The sequence below is a fragment of the Neophocaena asiaeorientalis genome, unplaced genomic scaffold, assembly GCF_003031525.2.
Source record: "Neophocaena asiaeorientalis asiaeorientalis breed wild unplaced genomic scaffold, Neophocaena_asiaeorientalis_V1.1 scaffold521, whole genome shotgun sequence".
NCBI classification, from domain to species: domain Eukaryota; kingdom Metazoa; phylum Chordata; class Mammalia; order Artiodactyla; family Phocoenidae; genus Neophocaena; species Neophocaena asiaeorientalis.
In genome coordinates, this window is record NW_020174712.1 from 6,547,496 (window position 1) to 6,566,263 (window position 18,768).

Consider the following 18,768-nt stretch of genomic DNA (forward strand, 5'->3'; position numbering starts at 1 on the left):
AATGTGATTTCCTTAAAGTGTTAACTCACTTTCCTCAGGCCTGAAGCTTAGAACATTTATGCAGGTTATTCAGCCAGGCTTTTGACTCAGATCCACTTTCCAGCCTAAGTGTTTTGATTGGTCCATGGAACGTTTGCTGTTGTGACTATGAGAGCATCTGTTTTGCAGCATGTTGTTGGCCAGTGACTAAGCTGAAAAACAGCAAAGCCTTTGCAGACTTTTATTGGCAGGGAGAACCCGGGGCTCTGTGGAGGTCCAGCTGGCCCTCTGTACTAAGATCTGTGACTGGGCCAGACCGTCATCCCGCATGTGAATAAGATTTCATCAGGACTAATCAGTGTAGGGAGAAAAAAGATCGTTTTTTTACCTGCCTTACTTTGCAGTCTCTCTAGCTTACACAAGATAATTAAGCCCTGTTATTCTGAGGTGTCCATTGTATGAATGTGTGAACTTCTCTCTTAATGCATCTCAAGTTGAGAAAACAGCCACTTGGGTCAGGTTGTTCCGTGTTCCGTGCTATAGAACCTGCACTGAGAAGGGCTGAGCGGATTGAGTTCTAGACCCGGTTCTGCCACGTCCGTTCCCCCTACAGTCTAGTAAAGTGAGATTTAAGATAATACCTATGTTATTAACTCAAGACATGACTATGTTCTATTACATGGAATAATAAATATGAGAGCACTTTGTAAAGTATGAACTGAGCTTTAAAGGGAAGGTGGTATTATTTATGGGAGGATGAATTTGACGTTGCGGGAAGTTTGTGAAAGTAAATTCCCAGTAAGATGTGATTAGTGGGAGGCTTTTGAAATCAGTTCTCGTCAATTCATATAATGCCCAAGAGCAATCTGAAAGCTATTTGTAGCTAATTTCGAAATTCAGAAAGAGACCTTTGTCTCTCTCACATGTCTGCCAAATTTCTTGGTCTTGTGAAAAAGCAGTACCTTTGGGGAGCAAACCCTGGGGCTTTTATGAGTAGATGATCATGCCACAGACGGTCTGTGAAGACTCACCCTACAAAATAGAGCACTCTTTCACTTTATCCTCACCAAACTGAGGTTAGCAGAGCAGGTGATATTTAGTCCTACCTGGCGCATCAGGAAACTGATCTGCAGAGTTGGAAATGCTTGTTGTTGATAGTCTAGGTCCCTGCCCTTCTGTTGTTCTTTGGGCACCAGCCTCTCCACAAAGTAGCATTTTACTTTTTAAAAAGGGCTTCTTGGTTGCTTTGTTCAGGTATATTATCTCCAATGTGAAGCAGATTAGACCCCAGTTTAAGAGAGTAACCAACACGGTCACTTGCCCTGGAAGTGTGTCACGAGCAGATTTCCCTTCAGAGAATAATACTATGAAACAATCGTGCTACTATGATAGAAGGTTATGTCGCCATTTATGGTTCTGGGGCTGGGGTACAGGAGAAGTAAGGTAGGTATTTGTTTCCCCTTCCTTTTATACACAGGTGGCAGAGCATTATACATGCTGTTCTGCACCTTGCTTTCTGCTTAGCATTTCTTAAAGATCAGTACACAGAGAACTTCCTCAATATGTTTTTAAACAGCTGTAAAATTACTTTTTGGAAACGATTCCATTATATAGGTATACCATAATTAATTTAACCAGTTTCTTCACGGTGGACATTCGGTTGTTTGTAATGTTTTGCTCTTACAAAAAAATGCTCTAGTGAATAGCTTCGTATGTCCCTCATTTTGTATGTGTGGGAGTATGTCCCACACATATATTCTTAATAGTGGAATTCCTGGGTCAGAAGAGTATGCAGAGAAAATGTCAGACAAACCCAAATTGAGGGACATTCTGTAAAATGCCTGGCTTCAACATTGTCAAGATGATGAAAAGCAAGGAAAGACACATTCACAGATTAGAGAAGATGAGGGAGATGTGATGAGTAAATGCAGGTCGCTATCTTGGGTTGGAGCCTAGAACAGAAAGCAAGGACAAAGCTTGGAGTTTAGTTAATGGTAATGTGCCAGTAAAATTATTTCTTAGTTTCGACAAATGTCCTGTCATAATATATGATATCAGCATTAGGGGAAACTGGGAGAGAGGTATCCGGGAACTATTCTATCCTTATGAGTTTTATGAAAATCTAAAATTATTCTAAAAAAGTTTATTCTTAAAAAAGCGGGGGGGACATTAGTAGAAAAACTGGTGAAATTGGAATAAAGTCTGTAGTAGAGCTAATAGTATTGCTTCAATGTTAAAACCTTCGTATTGACAAATGTCCTGGCTTTACATAAGATGGTAACATCTGGGGAACCTAGGTGAAGGGTATACGGGAGCTCTTGGTACTGTCTCTTTGTACCTTTTCTATCAATCTAATAAAATTATTCCACAATTATAAGTTGTTTTTTTTTTTAAAAAGCATGCCTGCCCTGAGAAGTGTGTGCTGTTAAAGAAAGGAGTGGAGGGGTGCCCAGAAATAAAAGCAGGTGAGGTGGCCAGAGAGAGAGACTGAGAGAGACCCAAGGAGGCAGGAGAGGCTGGACCAGACACCCACCTCATTGCCCTCCTGGATGGTGCGGAGAAGGGAACCGTGCTCAAGGAAGGGCTGGCACTCACAGCAGGCCTGCTGGAAGCGTCTAGGGAGAGTGTGGGTGTACAGCTGGGGAATGAAGTCATCTTGCTTTCCTGTTTGTCTCTTCTTTCGGTCACGAACTCTTGTATGGCATCGTGAAACTTTGCATGAGCTTCTGAGGGACCTTACCTCCCTAGTTTTCGTTTTCTTTTTTCTCTTCCATATTTTATGTCTAATTTAGATCAAATTACCTAAAAGTTGGAGAAATTCTATTGCATATAACGCCAAGAACAGTAGTATTAGAAAGTGAAGCTTTGGGGTGGATGTGTACCCTGTCCTCGTGTGTGTGTGTGTGTGTGTGTGTGTGTGTGTGTTTGCCTTCTCTGAATACTAGACGAGCAGTGCATCTTTGTAACTGTCACACTGTGTCACGGACACCCCTCCCCGCCAAGCATGTCTTTGAGGACTCTTCAGACACATTTGAATCAGTGGACTTTGGCAAAGCTAGCAATAATAACAGTAACATTTGTTGCATACTTAACTCCGGTCAGGCACCGGCCAAGCGCTTCACATATATTTAATCCTGCAGTGGAAGGCACTAATATTAGCGCCACTTTAAAAGTAAGGAAGTTCAGGCTTAGAAAGCTTAAGTCATTTGCTCAAATCACATAGCAGGTAAGTGGTGTGGCTGAGACTTGAACCTAAGTGTTTAGCTCTATTCTGTTAAGACATTTATTTATGTTCCTGAGAATTAAAGTATTTCTAGTTGTCTCATGACGAAAACTGCTACTCAGATATAAAAATTAAGAAAGCCGTGTATCATTTCAAAAGAATACTAACAATTTAGGGCCGTGGTTGTATAATTATGTTTTTCACTGTAAACAGTACATTTATCAGTCACCAAAGGGAAATTGGTCTCCATGAGATGGAAATAATAAAAATCTGACCCTTCCTCTTAGGAAAGGCCACCAGAACCAATGAGGTGATGGCTGTACTTCACTCCTGGGGAAAACTCCTAAAGGAGCCAGGACGAAGCCAGTTCCCTTCTCAAGGTTATATTTGATTCAGGCATTGGACCTTCTGTAGATGTCATCCAAATAATCGAAAATGAAAAATTTCAAGCATTTCACCACTTGTGAAATATTTTTTCCTTGCTTAGTTATCCATGTTTTAAACTGTCAGAGGAGTGTCTCTCTGTTTTTCCTGTTCTGTCCTTGACCTCGAATTCTTCTAAGGCCTGGTTCATCTCAGGTTGAAATGTCAACTTCCAGCTTGTAATGTGGCCTTATGTTTTAGGGCTGATCTTTTTTTGTGTGTGTGTGGTACACGGGCCTCTCACTGTTGTGGCCTCTCCCGCTGCAGAGCGCAGGCTCCGGACGCGCAGGCTCAGCGGCCATGGCTTACGGGCCCAGCCGCCCCGCGGCACGCGGGATCTTCCCGGACCGGGGCACGAACCCGTGTCCCCTGCATCGGCAGGAGGACTCTCAACCACTGCGCCACCAGGGAAGCCCAGGGCTGATCTTGTAAATGAGTTGGTTTCTTTCTTTCGCTTCTTAATTCTGAAAACTCTGTTTCTCATTTTAATAGATTGCTGGAGAGGGCTTCTGCATTTTCCCAATATGGGCACAAAAATGATAATCCATCAATTTTTCTGCAGGCAGTGGTCTCTTTGGTCTGCTTTATCACAGACATGCTTTTAAAAATTGTCTAATAGAATGATTAAAACAGTAAGGACAAAAGGACTATTTTGTAGTCTGTGGATTTTGCATCCGTGCACTAACTTCATGAAAACAGTATCGCCTAACACTGTGAGAAAACTCCTTGCTTAGTCCGAATTGTGAAAGAGTCATGTTTGATTTTGGCTGTCTTGGGTGTTTGATTAATTGACTGAGAGTGAGTGGAATTCTGGAGAATAAGCAAGGAAGAGACAAAACTGAGAACAGCAGTAAGAGCCCAGCTGCATAGAAATCGCTCCTAAATTGAAATAAGTACAAGGAAAAGTCCAGGACTGAAGCCCCAGGCTGGCGTCCCCGACTCTCCCGACGAGTGTGTCCAGCCATCAGGGGTCCTGAGAACCCTTGATACAGCGTTGACATGTGTGTCCTTTAGAAAAGTATTTCACGAGTCTTTATGCCAGATAAGTGCTTCCCCAGGAGCCCAGGCCCGTTAACTCAAAGTAGAGCCATTTGTGTGAGGGATCACTTCAGCCCAGCTGTCCCTGCACAGCTGCAGGCTGACGTCACCACCTGGGGCCGGGCCTGCCTTGGGACTGTTGTCCTGACAGCAGTAACCACCGCTCCCCCATCCGACCCATTTTTTTTTCCCTGTACCCTTCCTTCCCTCCTGTCCTCCCTTTACCTCTCTGCACAGTGGCCAACAAAATCAAACACTAGTTAAGCTTCTTTAAAAAAAAAAAAAAAAAGGAAACACCCTGTCCGGCTGCCAGTGTGAGAGGACTTCCATCTATCCTTTTTGATTTTAAAGTTATACAGTTATACATTCAGACTGACAGTCTTTGATTACAAGCAGATGTGTTGAAATCCGGCAGGTGTAGCATACTGCTAACTTCTACACGGAAGCTCTTCTAGTTTTTGGTTCACTTAGACATTTTATCTCAGATATGAGCCTTCAGATGAGCTAGAATTTTTTGTTTGTTTTGTTTTTTACTTTGCTGTTATCTGAAATCCTGAGGCAATTAAGTCAGAAGGCTGTGTGAAATCAAGATTTCTCTGACTAGAAAAGCTATTTTGGTGCCTTTATTGACTGCTCGCAAATAGTTCTCTACTGCCTTCTTTCATATAGAGCTGTAACATGGAATTCACACACGGAGGCTTGTGGCCCTATCATTTTATTTGTACTATTTTGGAAAGGCAGTGGAAGCGAATACGTTTACCTGTTTGGCTAACATTTGCCTTCGTGAATCACTTTTTCCTCCTTTGATAAATAAGTAGTGATATGAGGGGCATATTCTGTAGCAATCAGCGTGGCCATCATCTTTTAATAAATTCTTTTAAGGAAAAAAAATCACTTCCCAAACAGAGTCCCAAAGGCCTGAGTTGTTGGTGATGTTGATGATCTCTGTAATCTGGCCTACACCTGCCTTGTTGAGTCTTCCCTCCAACTTTTCTGCCTTGGGAATGTTCTAGCTCCCAAGGTGCACTGTGCAGGCTCCCCATTGCTCATCGTGGAATACAGTTTTTACCCTCGATATCAGGGTAGTAGTTCTTGCTTTGTTTTTGCCTTTACTGTTCAGTAAACATTTGTGGGTTTATTTGAATTTTAAGGGTGCTCTTTAGCAGACACTATGCTTGTCATTATTTCAATATGACTTATTTTATTTCTGAAGGAATACTGATATGGGACAAGTATGGGCTGGTATTTCTACTGCCATGTGGCATATTCCCAAGAAAACAAGTCTACATCATTGCCCGAAATCCATCCCGGGAGCCAGCCAATTTCCCACTACTTAGGTCAGAATAATCATTGATCTAAACTATCCTCTTCTCCTCCCTTAAACAACCTTTTTCCTTCCACTACTCCACAAATACATATTCCTTACCAAAAGAGACATAAGGATTACTTTATAATAAACAGACTTACCAGTACCCATTTTGCATGAATCCATGGGCACTCTGGGGTGTTGAGAACATGCATCCTCCTTACAGAGTAGCACTCCTTTCCCCCATTATCTAACATAAGTACAGGAAGGCTGCCAAAGTCCAAAGTCAGGCTTCCCAAGAAATGATAGAGCTCTTTCAGGATTTTAAAAAAATTTTTATTGGCATATAGTTGATTTACAATGTTGTGTTAGTTTCCGGTGTACAGCAAAGTGAATCAGTTATACATATATCCACTCTTCCTTAGATTCTTTTCCCATGTAGGCCATTCCAGAGTATTGAGTAGAGTCCCCTGTGCTATACAGCAGGTTCTTATTAGTTACCTATTTTATATATAGTAGTGTGTATATGTCAGTCCCAATCTCCCAATTTATCCCTCCCCCACCATCCCCTGATGACCATAGATTTGTTTTCTACGTCTGTGACTCTACTTCTATTTTGTAAGTTCATTTGTACCCATTTGTTTTTACATTCCACATATAAGCGATATCATATGATATTTATCTTTCTGTGTCTGACTTACTTCACTCAGTATGACAGTCTCTAGGTCCATCCATGTTGCTGCAGACGGCATTATGTCATCCTTTTTTACTGCTGAGTAATATTCCATTGTATATATGTGCCACATCTTCTTTATCCATTCATCTGTCGATGGACACTTAGGTTGCTTCCATGTCTTGGCTATTGTAAATAGTGCTGCAATGAACATTGGGGTGCATGTATCTTTTTGAATGGTGGTTTTCTCCAGGTATATGCCCAGGAGTGGGATTACTGGGTCATATGGTAGTTCTATATTTAGTTGTGTTTTTTTTAACTTATTTATTTATTTTATTTTTGGCTGCCTTGGGTCTTCGTTGCTGCGCATGGGCTTTCTTCAGTTGCTGTGAGTGGGGGCTACTCTTTGTCGCGTTGCGCGTGCTTCTCATTGCAGTGGCTTCTCTTGTTGCAGAGCCTGGGCTCTAGGCACATGGGCTTCAGTAGCTGCAGCACACAGGCTCAGTAGTTGTGGCTCACGGGCTTAGTTGCTCCGAGGCATGTGGGATCTTCCCGGACCAGGGCTCAAACCCGTGTCCCCTGCATTTGTAGGCAGATTCTTAACCACTGCACCACTAGGGAAGTCCCCTTCCACCCATTTTTTGATTGGGTTATTTGGGTACTTTTGATATTGAGCTGCATGAGCTGTTTGTATATTTTAGAGATTAATCCCTTGTCGGTTGCTTCATTTGCATATATATTCTCCCATTTCTTTCAGGATTTATTACAGTCTGTGTGGGTATGTGTTTATGTGCAAGTTCTGCAAGGTATTGTTAGTACTTCTGTTTTTGGTAGTGGTAGTGAAGAGTTAGGATGCTCTGATTTTATGTTTATCAAATTACTTTGCCTTTTAAAAATGTTAACCTTTCAATATATTTACATTGTATTGTAGCTTCTCAACGTATTTTTCCTAAAGTTTTTATGTTCTGGTGATCTGTGTTCAATATATTCTAGTATTTTGTTTTAATTACTGTATTTTTGAAGTAACGAGTTTAAATTGGCTCCAACTGCATACAAGCTTAAAGTCTATTGCTTCTCTCTGGTCTTACCTGCTCCTTCTACATCTCGGCTGCCTCCTCTAGTGGTTGGCCTGCCTTAGAGACGCCTCGGCCAATCAGAGCCTCCTCTCATTACAGCCCCTGCACTGATTGGTCACCATGTGAAAGGGTGCTCTTCACTTGGGAATCTGGCTCTGCTCAAGGACTTCTCTTACTGCTTGATAGACAGTTGGCTTTTTGCTGCCAGAGACCATTTCCTCTCATTCCCTTTTATCATTCATTTTTATACTACTATGTTTGAAAATCTGGTCCTGAGAGAATCGAGTACTCTGAGAGCCCTGTGTTTGTACTTCCAGAGTCATCACATCTGTGTGTGAATGTTATGAATTTAGGACATTTAGCAGGTTAAGTGTCATTTTCCCTGTTCTTTTTCCATCTCTTTTCAGTCACTGCTTCAACCACCTGTGAGAAGTTAGAAAAAGCCAGGAATGAGTTGCAAATAGCTTATGAAGGATTTGTCCAGAAGCTAAACCAGCAGCACCAGACTGATCTAACAGAGCTGGAGAATCGGCTTAAAGAATTTTACACTGGGGAGTGTGAAAAGCTTCAGAATATCTACATCGAAGAAGCAGAGAAGTACAAAACTCAGTTACAGGAGCAGGTCAGTGCTTTTAGAACCTGCGCATGTGCTTGGCCATGGCTATTAATTTGAATTCTAACTGTTGTCTGATGGCGGCCTTGCTTTGATGACCTTCTCTTTGTTGGACATCCCTTAATGAACTTCTTTAAATTTTAAATAAATGAAAAGTTCTTTAAGTTTTTTATGATCAAAGCAATGTACATACGTTGAGCGAAAGATCAGAAGAAAAAAAGACAAAATTTAAAACAACCCTTTAAAAAATTTTTTTTAATTGAAGTATAGCTGTACAAGATTATATGTTACAGGTGTACGATATAGTGATTCACAATTTTTAAAGATTATAACTCTATTTATAGTTATTATAAACTATTGGCTGTGCTCCCCATGTTGTACAATATCCTTCTAGCTTGTTTTATACCTAATAGTTTGCACCTCTTACTCCTCTACCCCTATCTTGCCCCTCCCCCTTCCCTCTCCACACTGGTAACCACTAGTTTGTTCTCTATATCTGTGAGTCTGCTTCTTTTTTGTTATGTTCACTAGTTTGTTGTATTTTTTAAATTCCACGTATAAGTGATATCATACAGTATTTGTCTTTCTCTGTCTTATTTCACTTAGCATCATGGCTCTCCACTTTGCTGCAAATGGAAAATGTCATTCTTTTTTATGGCTGAGTAGTGGTCCATATATATATATATATATATACACACACACACATACCTATATATGTGTGTGTGTGTATATACATATATAGTGTATCACATTTTCTTTATCCATTCATCTGTTGATGGACATTTAGGTTGGTCCCATATGTTGACAATTATAAATAATGCTATGAACATTGGGGTGCATGTATCTTCAAATTAGCATTTTTGTTTCTTTTTGGATATATTTTTTAAAATAAAATAAAACATCCCTTTATCCTACTGCCTAGAAATAATCCCTTTGCAAACATTCTGGTGCTGCTAAAACATAGGCTTGCATTTCTTCTTCTTTTTTAAAATGGCTCTTGTTTAATAACTCATATTTTTCCCTTAATGGTATATCCTAAACCTCTCTTTAATTTCCTTGTTCCCATTTAAAATCAGTTTTTCATTTAGCTGATATTTACACAGTGCCAACTATATGCCAGGCATGTGCTAGGGACTGAGAATATAGAGGCCAACATGATAGATGTAGAGCTTATATGGTCCTGTCACCATGGAAGGTATCCTCGTTCCGTATGGTGGACTCAGCCCTTTGCATCCATGAACCCTGGAGAGCTGCGTGTTGTGTTCCTGAGGCACGGTGGACTGGAGCATAGGGACTGGCAAACCCCAGTTGGGTTGTTCTTTCCATGTGTCTGGTAGGCCTTAGACTTGAATGCGAGCTCAGGTGTCAGATTTCCTAACTCTGCTGCTTATTATTCACCTTAGGACTTTTTATTGATAAACTATTGTTTTGTTTTGGTTTTCTTCTTATAGTTTGACAACTTAAGTGCTGCCCATGAAACCTCAAAGTTGGAAATTGAAGCAAGCCACTCAGAGAAAATAGACTTGCTAAAGAAGGCCTATGAAACCTCCCTTTCAGGCAAGAATGCTTTTTTCTATTGAAATAGAATAAAAGCTAGTGGAACAGCATGATATGTTTTAAAACGGAAATGATTCATAACTTGCCCCTCTAGAGAATACCCTGTGGTATTCCGTTTGGAGTGTTTTTTGGTTTCTTTTTGCACTGTTCATTGTGAGGAGATCCCCTTTCCCCTAAGGATGCAAATAATAGTTTGTTATAAATGCCAGCCTTTTAGGAAATATAGTTTTGGGGTTTTTTTTTTAATTTATTTTTTGGCTTTGTTGGGTCTTCATTGCTGCTGGGCCTTCTCTAGTTGCGGCGAGCAGGGGCTACTCTTTGTTGCAGTGTGTGGGCTTTTCACTGCGGTGGCCTCTCTTGTTGCAGAGCACGGGCTCTAGGTGCATGGGCTCAGTAGTTGTGGCACACGGGCCCAGTAGTTGTGGCGCACGGGCTCAGTTGCTCCGTAGCATGTGGGATCTTCCCGGACCAGGGCTTGAACCTGTGTCCCCTGCCTTGGCAGGCAGATTCTTAACCATTGTGCCATCAGGGAAGTCCCCCTTTTAGGAAATAGAATGAACTTTTAAGGAACTTTAAGGCCCTTTTGGTAATAGTCGTGCTTGACCACTTCAGATCCTGGGAAGTTGAAAGTGTCACTTTATATCCTGACCATGGTGAAGGATCCATGCCAGGCACTTCACACCAGCACTGCTGTGAAATGTAGATGGCATTTGTTGAATAAAAAGATGTGTTTTATTATTTCATCATGATTGGAAGTGTTGAAATAAAAGGAAAAGAATAAGAAGCCATTTTTTACAGAAGTGCCCATGTAGCTGAAGTTATTACACCGAACCCATTGCATCTACAGAGAAACATATGGACACGTGGTGAGAACTGACCCTGTGAACTTTGTCAGGGGCCTTCTCATCAGAAAAAGACTTGTTGTGTGAGGTCAGAGATGAGAACATGTAAAAGTGACTGGCCCAGGGTAGATGTTGGGTAAACATTGTTTTTCTTCCTTCCTGCTGGAGATGGGTTTAATTTGAGACTTCTGTTTGGTTCGTGAAGGGCAACTGGAACAGAGCACAGGGCCTCCTGACCAGGAGTCTGAAGGCCAGTGTTTGACCGCCCCCATCCCCATTGCCCCCAGGCGTGCTCTTTGTTCCCTGAGGTCTTTTGGCCTCTCTGGGCCTCTGTGTTCTCATTCATAAAATGGGAATTATCTGCCCTACTCACCTCATGGGCTAATTTGAGAACAAGTCGTTTAATTTCTACAAAAGTGCCATACAAATATGAAGTAATGTAGACGCAGCGCCTCATAATCAACTGTTGCATCCATGTGCTATGATGACTGTAGAATACAGTGACCTCGTAGGATGTTATTGACTCAAAAAAATATCACTCCCAGAGATCAAGAAAAGCCATGAAATGGAAAAGAAATCACTTGAGGATTTGCTTTACGAGAAGCAGGAGTCACTAGAGGTAGGTAAATCTCAATCACCACCACCGCTCCTGCCCACCTTCCCATCATCCTTCTTGACACTTGTATGGTTTGGGTACGTTTCTGTGCCCATTTGCAGTGTTTCTGGTGCCCGCTTGTTTACTTACATTCCACATTTCACTGTTTGTGTTTTAGAAACAAATCAATGGTTTGAAGAGTGAAAATGACACTTTAAATGAAAAGTTGAAATCAGAAGAACAAAAGAGAATATCAAGAGAGAAAGCAAATTTAGTAAGTTGCGTATGCTCCCCCGTCACTATTGAATTTTTCTTCTGCTTAGCTGTCTTTTAGAGTCAGTTAAGTGTTCAGCAGCTAGAGAAGCAGTATGGGTTTGGAATCTTTTTCATATCTTGCCGTATGATTTTTAAACTGTATAAAGTGGCTGCTTTGGTTACTGGTGTCTTTTTAATTCTAAAAACTGACATAACAGCTGAAATCCAATATATTGCAAGTGATCTAAGCTAATACCTATAGGAAGACAGGAAAACTATCAATTAGGGTCAGGGTTTTATGTAAAGACTTCATTTTTTAATTAACTTGCTATATTGTGATATAATTTACATACCACGATATTCACCCTTCTAAAATATACAGTTCAGCAGTTCACAAGTTATACCTTGGTCACCAGGATCTAATTACAGAACACTTTTATCACCCGCCCCCAAAAGACACCCTGCACCCTTTAGCAGTCATTCCCCATTTCCCCCCCAAACTCCCTAGCCCTGCGGGATCACCAGTCTCCTTTCTGTTTCTATCCATGTACCTGTTCTAGAGATTTCATTGACATGAGATTGTGCTATATGAAGCTTTTTGTGTCAGCTTCTTTCCCTCAGCTTAAGTTCTCAAGGTTCGTGCATATTGTAGCAGGTACAGACATTTCATTCCTTTTTATGGCTGAACAATATTTCATTGTATGGATAATCCTCACTTTTTTATTTATTTATGGATGGCTGTGTTGGGTCTTAGTTGCTGTGTGCGGGCTTTCTCTAGTTGCAGCGAGCGGGAGCTACTCTTCCTTGCCTTGCGCGGCCTTCTCATTGCGGTAGCGTCTCTTGTTGTGGAGCATGGGCTCTAGGCGCACAGGCTTCAGTAGTTGTGGCATGCGGGCTCAGTAGTTGTGGGCTAAGCGCACAGGCTTAGTTGCTCCGTGGCATGTGGGATCTTCCTGGACCAGGGATCGAACCCGTGTCCCCTGCATTGGAAGGTGGATTCTTATCCACTGCACCATCAGGGAAGTCCAGTCCTCACTTTTGAAAACTACAAATTTCTCTGGTAAACTCAACTTTCTCTTGCAGCTTGTATCCTTACTCCTCTGTATCCCCCCAACTTTTTTGCCGGGGGGCGGGTGCTACTTCTGTCTTTTCATTCCATGTATTTGTGTCTGGGGCTGTAGAAGCAGAGCTTTTGTGCCACTTAAGACCTGTCGCAACTCTCGAAGTACCTGGCTCCATCAGTGAGCTCTTCTGCTATGTCATTGAGAGACCCTCTAGACATTTGAATGCAAGTGAATGAGGTCCTATTCAGTGAAATTTCAAAGCTATTTATTCTGGAAGATTCTTAGAAAAATTCGATTGCAAAAGAAATGTGTAGACTTCACACGCAGGGTGTAAATCTTATGAGTGGTTCAGGGAACGCTTTTAAAGAGCTTCCTGATCCTGCAGCAGCTCCTGAAAAAGTTCAGAAGGGAAACAGGTTGAGGAAAGCAGGACTATCTCATGCCTTACCCCACCTAAGCCTGCCCAGGTTGTGGGAAAAGAGCGTGTATGAGAGTGGTGGCAGAGAAGTAGGGAAAGGTGCAGTGGGAACGAGGCTGCCTACACTCTGACTTTAAAAATCAGCAAGATGGGATTTGCTCTCTTTATGGTTTAAAAAAAATCATATGTAAAAGGATAACAGTATATGAAATGTAGGAAGTTTCTGGAAGAGCCCTGGAGTTGAGGATCGGGGGTTGGTCCCCACCCCAGCACTTTTGGGGCCTGAGCAGGTAGGTCGCTTGAGCTGTGCAATTCTGTCTCCTTCTGCGAAGTGAGGGGTTTAAGTGATTTTCCAAGGGCACCTTCCCTGATTCTCCCTAAGGGTTGCTCCAGAGCGTTAACCACTGTCCAGGAGGATAGGTTTGATGATCGACACCACTGACTCTTGTCTGAGAAGTTCCCTCGCTGAACACCAGATCAATAGATTTTGTGCCTTTAACTTGTGTCGTGCATTTTGGAAGGTTCACTTGAATTTCAATAATTAAAGCAAGGAGTTGGGGAATCCACCCTGGTCTCGTGCTCTCAGAGGATGATCTCCCCTTACATAGTGTTTATCTTGCATAGAATTTTCACAGTGCACGTGCTCTATGCCATGTAGGTGTTCGGGTGTCACAAAATGATGGGGTGTTAATCCTGCCCTAGAAGTACGGCCAGGCTAACCTAGTCCCGTCATAGCGAGCGTCCAAAAGACTCAGCACGTGATTGCCATTCCTCTTGTTTTCCAGAGAGCCCAATAAACACACTGCCTGTTCATTCCTCGTGAGTTACTGACTGGATAGAGAGAACTATTGTTCCCTTTCTCCCCCCAAACACCTGGCCAGGACTTGGAATTGCGTACTCTCTAGCCACTAGAGTTCTGTTTTGTGTTGTAAGCTGTGGTTTTTAGCTTACTTCCAGTAAAATATTTGGTGCTACCAATGTTTTTTCCATGTTAAGTTACTGATACGTGAGTGAAGTGTTTGTTTTCAAATGTGAAATGTTTTATTTCATTCTTAAGACCAAAAACTTTGAAGTTAAAGATGTCTTAACCCTTCTTTTCACCTTTCTTTGAAACTGCCGTAGGAAGGTTGCTGTCTCTTGCTACTTGTTTAATTTCTAAATCTAATCAAATGTCTTTATATTAAGAGTTTGAACCATGTGATTGTGTTAAATCATCAGTCACAGCCATATCCTGCTGTGTGTTTTCCAGAAAAACCCTCAGATCATGTATCTGGAACAAGAGTTAGAAAGCCTGAAGGCTGTTTTAGACATCAAGAATGAGAAGCTGCACCAACAGGACATCAAGTTAATGAAAATGGAGAAACTGGTACATTTCATTCAGAACCTTAAACGGGGTAATACCTGAGGCACAGGAACTGGCCTCTGAACTAGACCTGTGGAATTGTCTTAATTGCTATTTAAAGATAGGAAACATAGAACAGGTAGAAGAGGTTAAATTTTCTTTTCCATGTCAGCTTAAGGCTTATTCATTGCTACCTTCTAGAACATTTTTTTCAAGGAACGTATAAAAGGTAGCATTCAGTGTTTGGAATAGTGACAACTCGCAAGTGTCTCCCATTTCAGTGGTCTGGGAATATCCACCTGCATAAGAAGAATTTTTAAATAATGTAAAAGCTGTCCTTTAATACACTACCACCTCTGGGTGGGTTTCCCACCTCTGGGTGGGTTTCTTTTGCTCAAAACTGTTGAGTACATAAATTAATTCCATCAGAGCAATTGAATCTTGCTATCTAAATTCTTCATCTTGCTTCATGTGAATTAGACTGTGATAAAAGAATTGCCCTTTTATAAAATTAATCTGGTTGTACAAGTAGCCAGCACTATGCAAAATATGAATAAAGTTTAGTTTACGGCCTCTAGGGCAGAACGGACGTTCGCAGACGTTAGCATGTGACGAGTCCATCCAGGACTGCGTGTGTGAGCAGTGAGCCCAGCACCGTGTGAGCCTTGGTCCAGCCCTGGAACACGACTGTTAAGAGCCAGGAGTCTAGCCAAGCCTGCAGGGCTTGCCGCAGCAGCAAAGGTGTTCCCAGCCAGTGCTGTACTTTGTACACCACTTTTGACTGTGCCAGGCCCCTCGCACTGCTTTCTCCCCCTAATTATGGGCAACTCAGTGTTGAGTAAGTACCTCAATTCAAACCCAAACCAGCCCTGGACAGTAGGGAGCATGGAAGTCACTCAGCATTAGTTTGTTTGGTTTTCTTCTAGAGACTAGTGCCTATCAAGGGAAGTAAGAGCTAAGCCCCCATGTGGATAGACGGGCACTTTGAATGACCAGGAAGTTTTGTTTCTGTAAAGGAAGGAAAGAACTCATGGTCTATTAATGGGCCCAACCTAGTATATACACCAGTTCCTGCCAAAGGTCATGCTGTTGATGTGGCCATCAACAACGACTCAGATAATCCGGTTAATAATTGGTTGCCCTATATGCCATGCACACATCAAAACTCTTCAAACCATCATGTGCAGTAAGAACAGACTCTGCTGTAAAATTACTCATAGGTCTTGATCTTTGTTGATCCACAAGTATTTCTGTCCCTTGCCATGCCCAAGAGATGAGTCAGTATGGCATGGTGTATATGCAGAAGAAGGGGTTAATACAAGGACAGACAGGTAAACCCACTGTTACCTTGTTTATTTGTAAGCTCCAGGCCTTTATTGAAAATAAGCCACTTAGAAAGCAAGGAGGCTTTCTCCGTGTAAAAACTAGCTCTGCTGATAATTAGCTCTAAGAGCGAAATTCCAGGGCTAGTTTCCTCTCCAGTAAAATGAGGAATTAAGGCTAATTCCTACCCACAGTCTTTAATTCCAGATTTTCCCACCTCATGTTTTTATCTTGAATTCCTTTATACTTCCTGGAAATTCCAATGCCCCCTTTTTCTTACACGCTAGTCACATTTGTTTTGGATATTTCACTTGGTTGGCTTGTCCTAAGCTTTTTCTGGATAATAAGATGTTAAGAACAGTAGGACTGCAAACTAAGAGCCAGAGTGACAGTCGCTTAGTCACGGGCAGCAGTGACAGGGACTTAGAGCTGTGATGTCGCCTCCGAGCACGTAATCAAATCTTACCTTTAGAAACTAAGCAGGGGTGTAACTGGCAGTTCATCGTGTTAACTGATTCAACGTCTTCTGGGCTTTTATCCTTCAATCTCTCAACTGATCAGTTTTCCTTGAAAGTTTAGCCTGGGCAAGCCCTAGGCAAACAAACGTACCTTTAGTTCAACCAAGGAGGAATGCTTTCTGTAGTGTCACTTATTTATTTTAAGGCTCTATAGAGCTTTGTGGATTGCCTTATGTGACCACTCCGGAGGTAAATGCTGAAGAGTAACCGGGAGACCATGATTAAAGTCATATTAAACATTGCCACGAACTGAATTTTCATCAAATGTGGGATTTTTTTTTTTCTTTCAGAATTTACCATAAAGAAGCTGTGGTGCCTCTGTGGCAGCCAGTGTTTATCACCTTGAACCTGAAAGAGGCACAGCCCCCAAGGGTTGCCGAAGGCAGGGCACCAATTCTTGGGAATTCTGAAACAATGTGAACTTGAACAAATCACTAATGCCCTGGGTTTGTCCGTTTTCAAGTGGCCTGGCATACCTTTAAAAAGTACTATCCACGTGCTCTGTTTTGCTGCAGTAGATTCTTTTTGCAGTGCTTCAGTGTAGAGACAGTCAACATACCATTAAACTTCCCCGAATGAAATCTCTCCAGTGTGTGCTGGTGTCAGGAGGGTACCTTAGGGAAATAAGGGGCTTTATGTAATTTTTAATGTATAAATGTTGGTACTCTTGTTGACACCAAGGTGGACAACAACACAGCACTGGTGGACAAACTGAAGCGATTCCAGCAGGAGAATGAAGAATTAAAAGCTCGGATGGACAAGCACATGGCAATTTCAAGGTAAAAATAAAACTGTCCTATCCGCCCCCCCCCACCCCGAGCTCCTCCCTTCCTGAAACATCGAGAGTGTTACTTTCTCACCACATTCCACCCATGCCCCTCCTGGAAATGCAACAGAGGCGGGTAGTTAATGAGGTTCTGATTTCTATCCAGAAAAATACAATTGTAGCGTTTAGTGCCTTTACCACAGTGGCCTGGACCAAAGGCTGAGTCCTCAGCAGGCAAGCCTTCCCTTCCCTTTCAGAGAAGGACCACCACAAGACCAAACACGAAACAGCCCCACACATACGAGGGTCTTAAGACATGCAGTATAGCTGTGGGAGCGTCACTCACCGTACTATGAAATTGCCCCAAAGTGCAGCTTTTTCTTTGGCTCTAGGTCACACTTCCCGGGTTTCTCTGCCAGCCCAGTACCCACGCACGGTAGCTTCTTTTATTCCAAAGAGATCATTTGGGGCTCTTAAATTTAAAATAGTAAGATTTTTTTTCAACCTTTAAAAAAAAGAAAGAAGCAATTCAGAATCACAGGATTTCTGGCTTTTTTTTTTTTTTGTCTTCCAGGCAACTTTCCACGGAGCAGGCTGTCTTGCAGGAGTCGCTGGAGAAGGAGTCCAAAGTCAACAAGCGCCTCTCCATGGAGAACGAGGAGCTGCTGTGGAAGCTGCACAACGGGGACCTGTGCAGCCCCAAGAGGTCCCCCACGTCACCTGCCATCCCCTTCCAGTCGCCGCGGAACTCCGGCTCCTTCCCCAGCCCCAGCATCTCGCCCAGATGACCTTCCTGGGAGCTGGAGACAGACTGCGTTTCTGCAGTACTGACCCACCCACAGAGGTGGGGGGCGGGGGGGCGGGGCTGGAGCCACCTTCACTGACATGCACAGCCTGTCCTAGAACTGGAAAGTCATGGGCCGACCCGGCCCCTTCCAGACAAGACCAGAACTCTGGAGGAAGATGTCCGACTCGTCCAGGAGACTCCTCCCCAAACGATGCTGTTGGAATGGATCTACATGGACGCTGTTGCACAAAGCACTTACAGAACGAGAAGATCTTGTTCGTTGCCTTTTTCACCTACGCATAAAGGGGAAAACTCTCAGGGGCCTGTTAAGATAAAGATTTATATAACCTTTGTAACGTTCTTCACCACAGACACCTTCTTGTGATTTACATTTTGGTCTGACTGGGGATGTGTGAATGAAGTGGATGTAACCGAGTGTCACGTGTCTGATGCTGCCTCCTTTGCTGAGTCTGTCTGGAGATGTGCTAATCAAATAGTCAGTGTATGCATCTCTGCAAAAGCCATAGAAGAAAGAGCAGTAGTTGCTAGAACTAGAATTCTTTACCACCAACCCCGCTCAGCCCTTTGCCATGGTGGGGGAGAGGGAGAGACAGAAAGAGCTCTGACTTGCCCATGTCTGTTCATGCTTTGCATCCTTTCGGAGTAACTTCTTGGCAGCCTTTCAGTGTTCAGCCATGTCAGTTGAAACTAGCTAGATTTTTTAAACTTACCCATGTGGACGTAAAATACTACAATCCATTTTCTTAGGCTATGAGCAAATGTAGAACCCTAATTTTACTTTTTAAAAAACGTGTATAAAGAAAGGGCAGTACCCATGGATTGCTTTCTGCCTTATTTTTATCTTGATCTGAGCTATCCTCAGTGATTTCAACTGGCTGCTTCTCTCCCACTATCCCCATTCCCCCCTCTCCTTTCTCCCCCATCCAGAGCCACAAAAGCAAACCTTCTA

General features: G+C 42.5%; 1 protein-coding gene across 5 annotated transcripts in view; it reads left to right on the forward strand.

Annotated features, from left to right (window-relative positions):
* MTUS1 (microtubule associated scaffold protein 1) overlaps window positions 1–18,233 on the forward strand; it is a 159,161-nt gene extending 140,928 nt beyond the window's left edge. For all 5 annotated transcript variants that reach the window (XM_024759978.1, XM_024759979.1, XM_024759981.1 and 2 more), the window contains 7 exons: window positions 8,126–8,340; window positions 9,783–9,888; window positions 11,276–11,349; window positions 11,504–11,599; window positions 14,312–14,428; window positions 16,927–17,024; window positions 17,586–18,233. In XM_024759978.1, the coding sequence (XP_024615746.1) occupies window positions 8,126–8,340; window positions 9,783–9,888; window positions 11,276–11,349; window positions 11,504–11,599; window positions 14,312–14,428; window positions 16,927–17,024; window positions 17,586–17,799 (920 nt within the window). In that variant the 3' untranslated portion in view covers window positions 17,800–18,233. The remainder of the gene's footprint in view (window positions 1–8,125; window positions 8,341–9,782; window positions 9,889–11,275; window positions 11,350–11,503; window positions 11,600–14,311; window positions 14,429–16,926; window positions 17,025–17,585) is intronic.
* The last annotated feature ends 535 nt before the right edge of the window (window positions 18,234–18,768 follow it).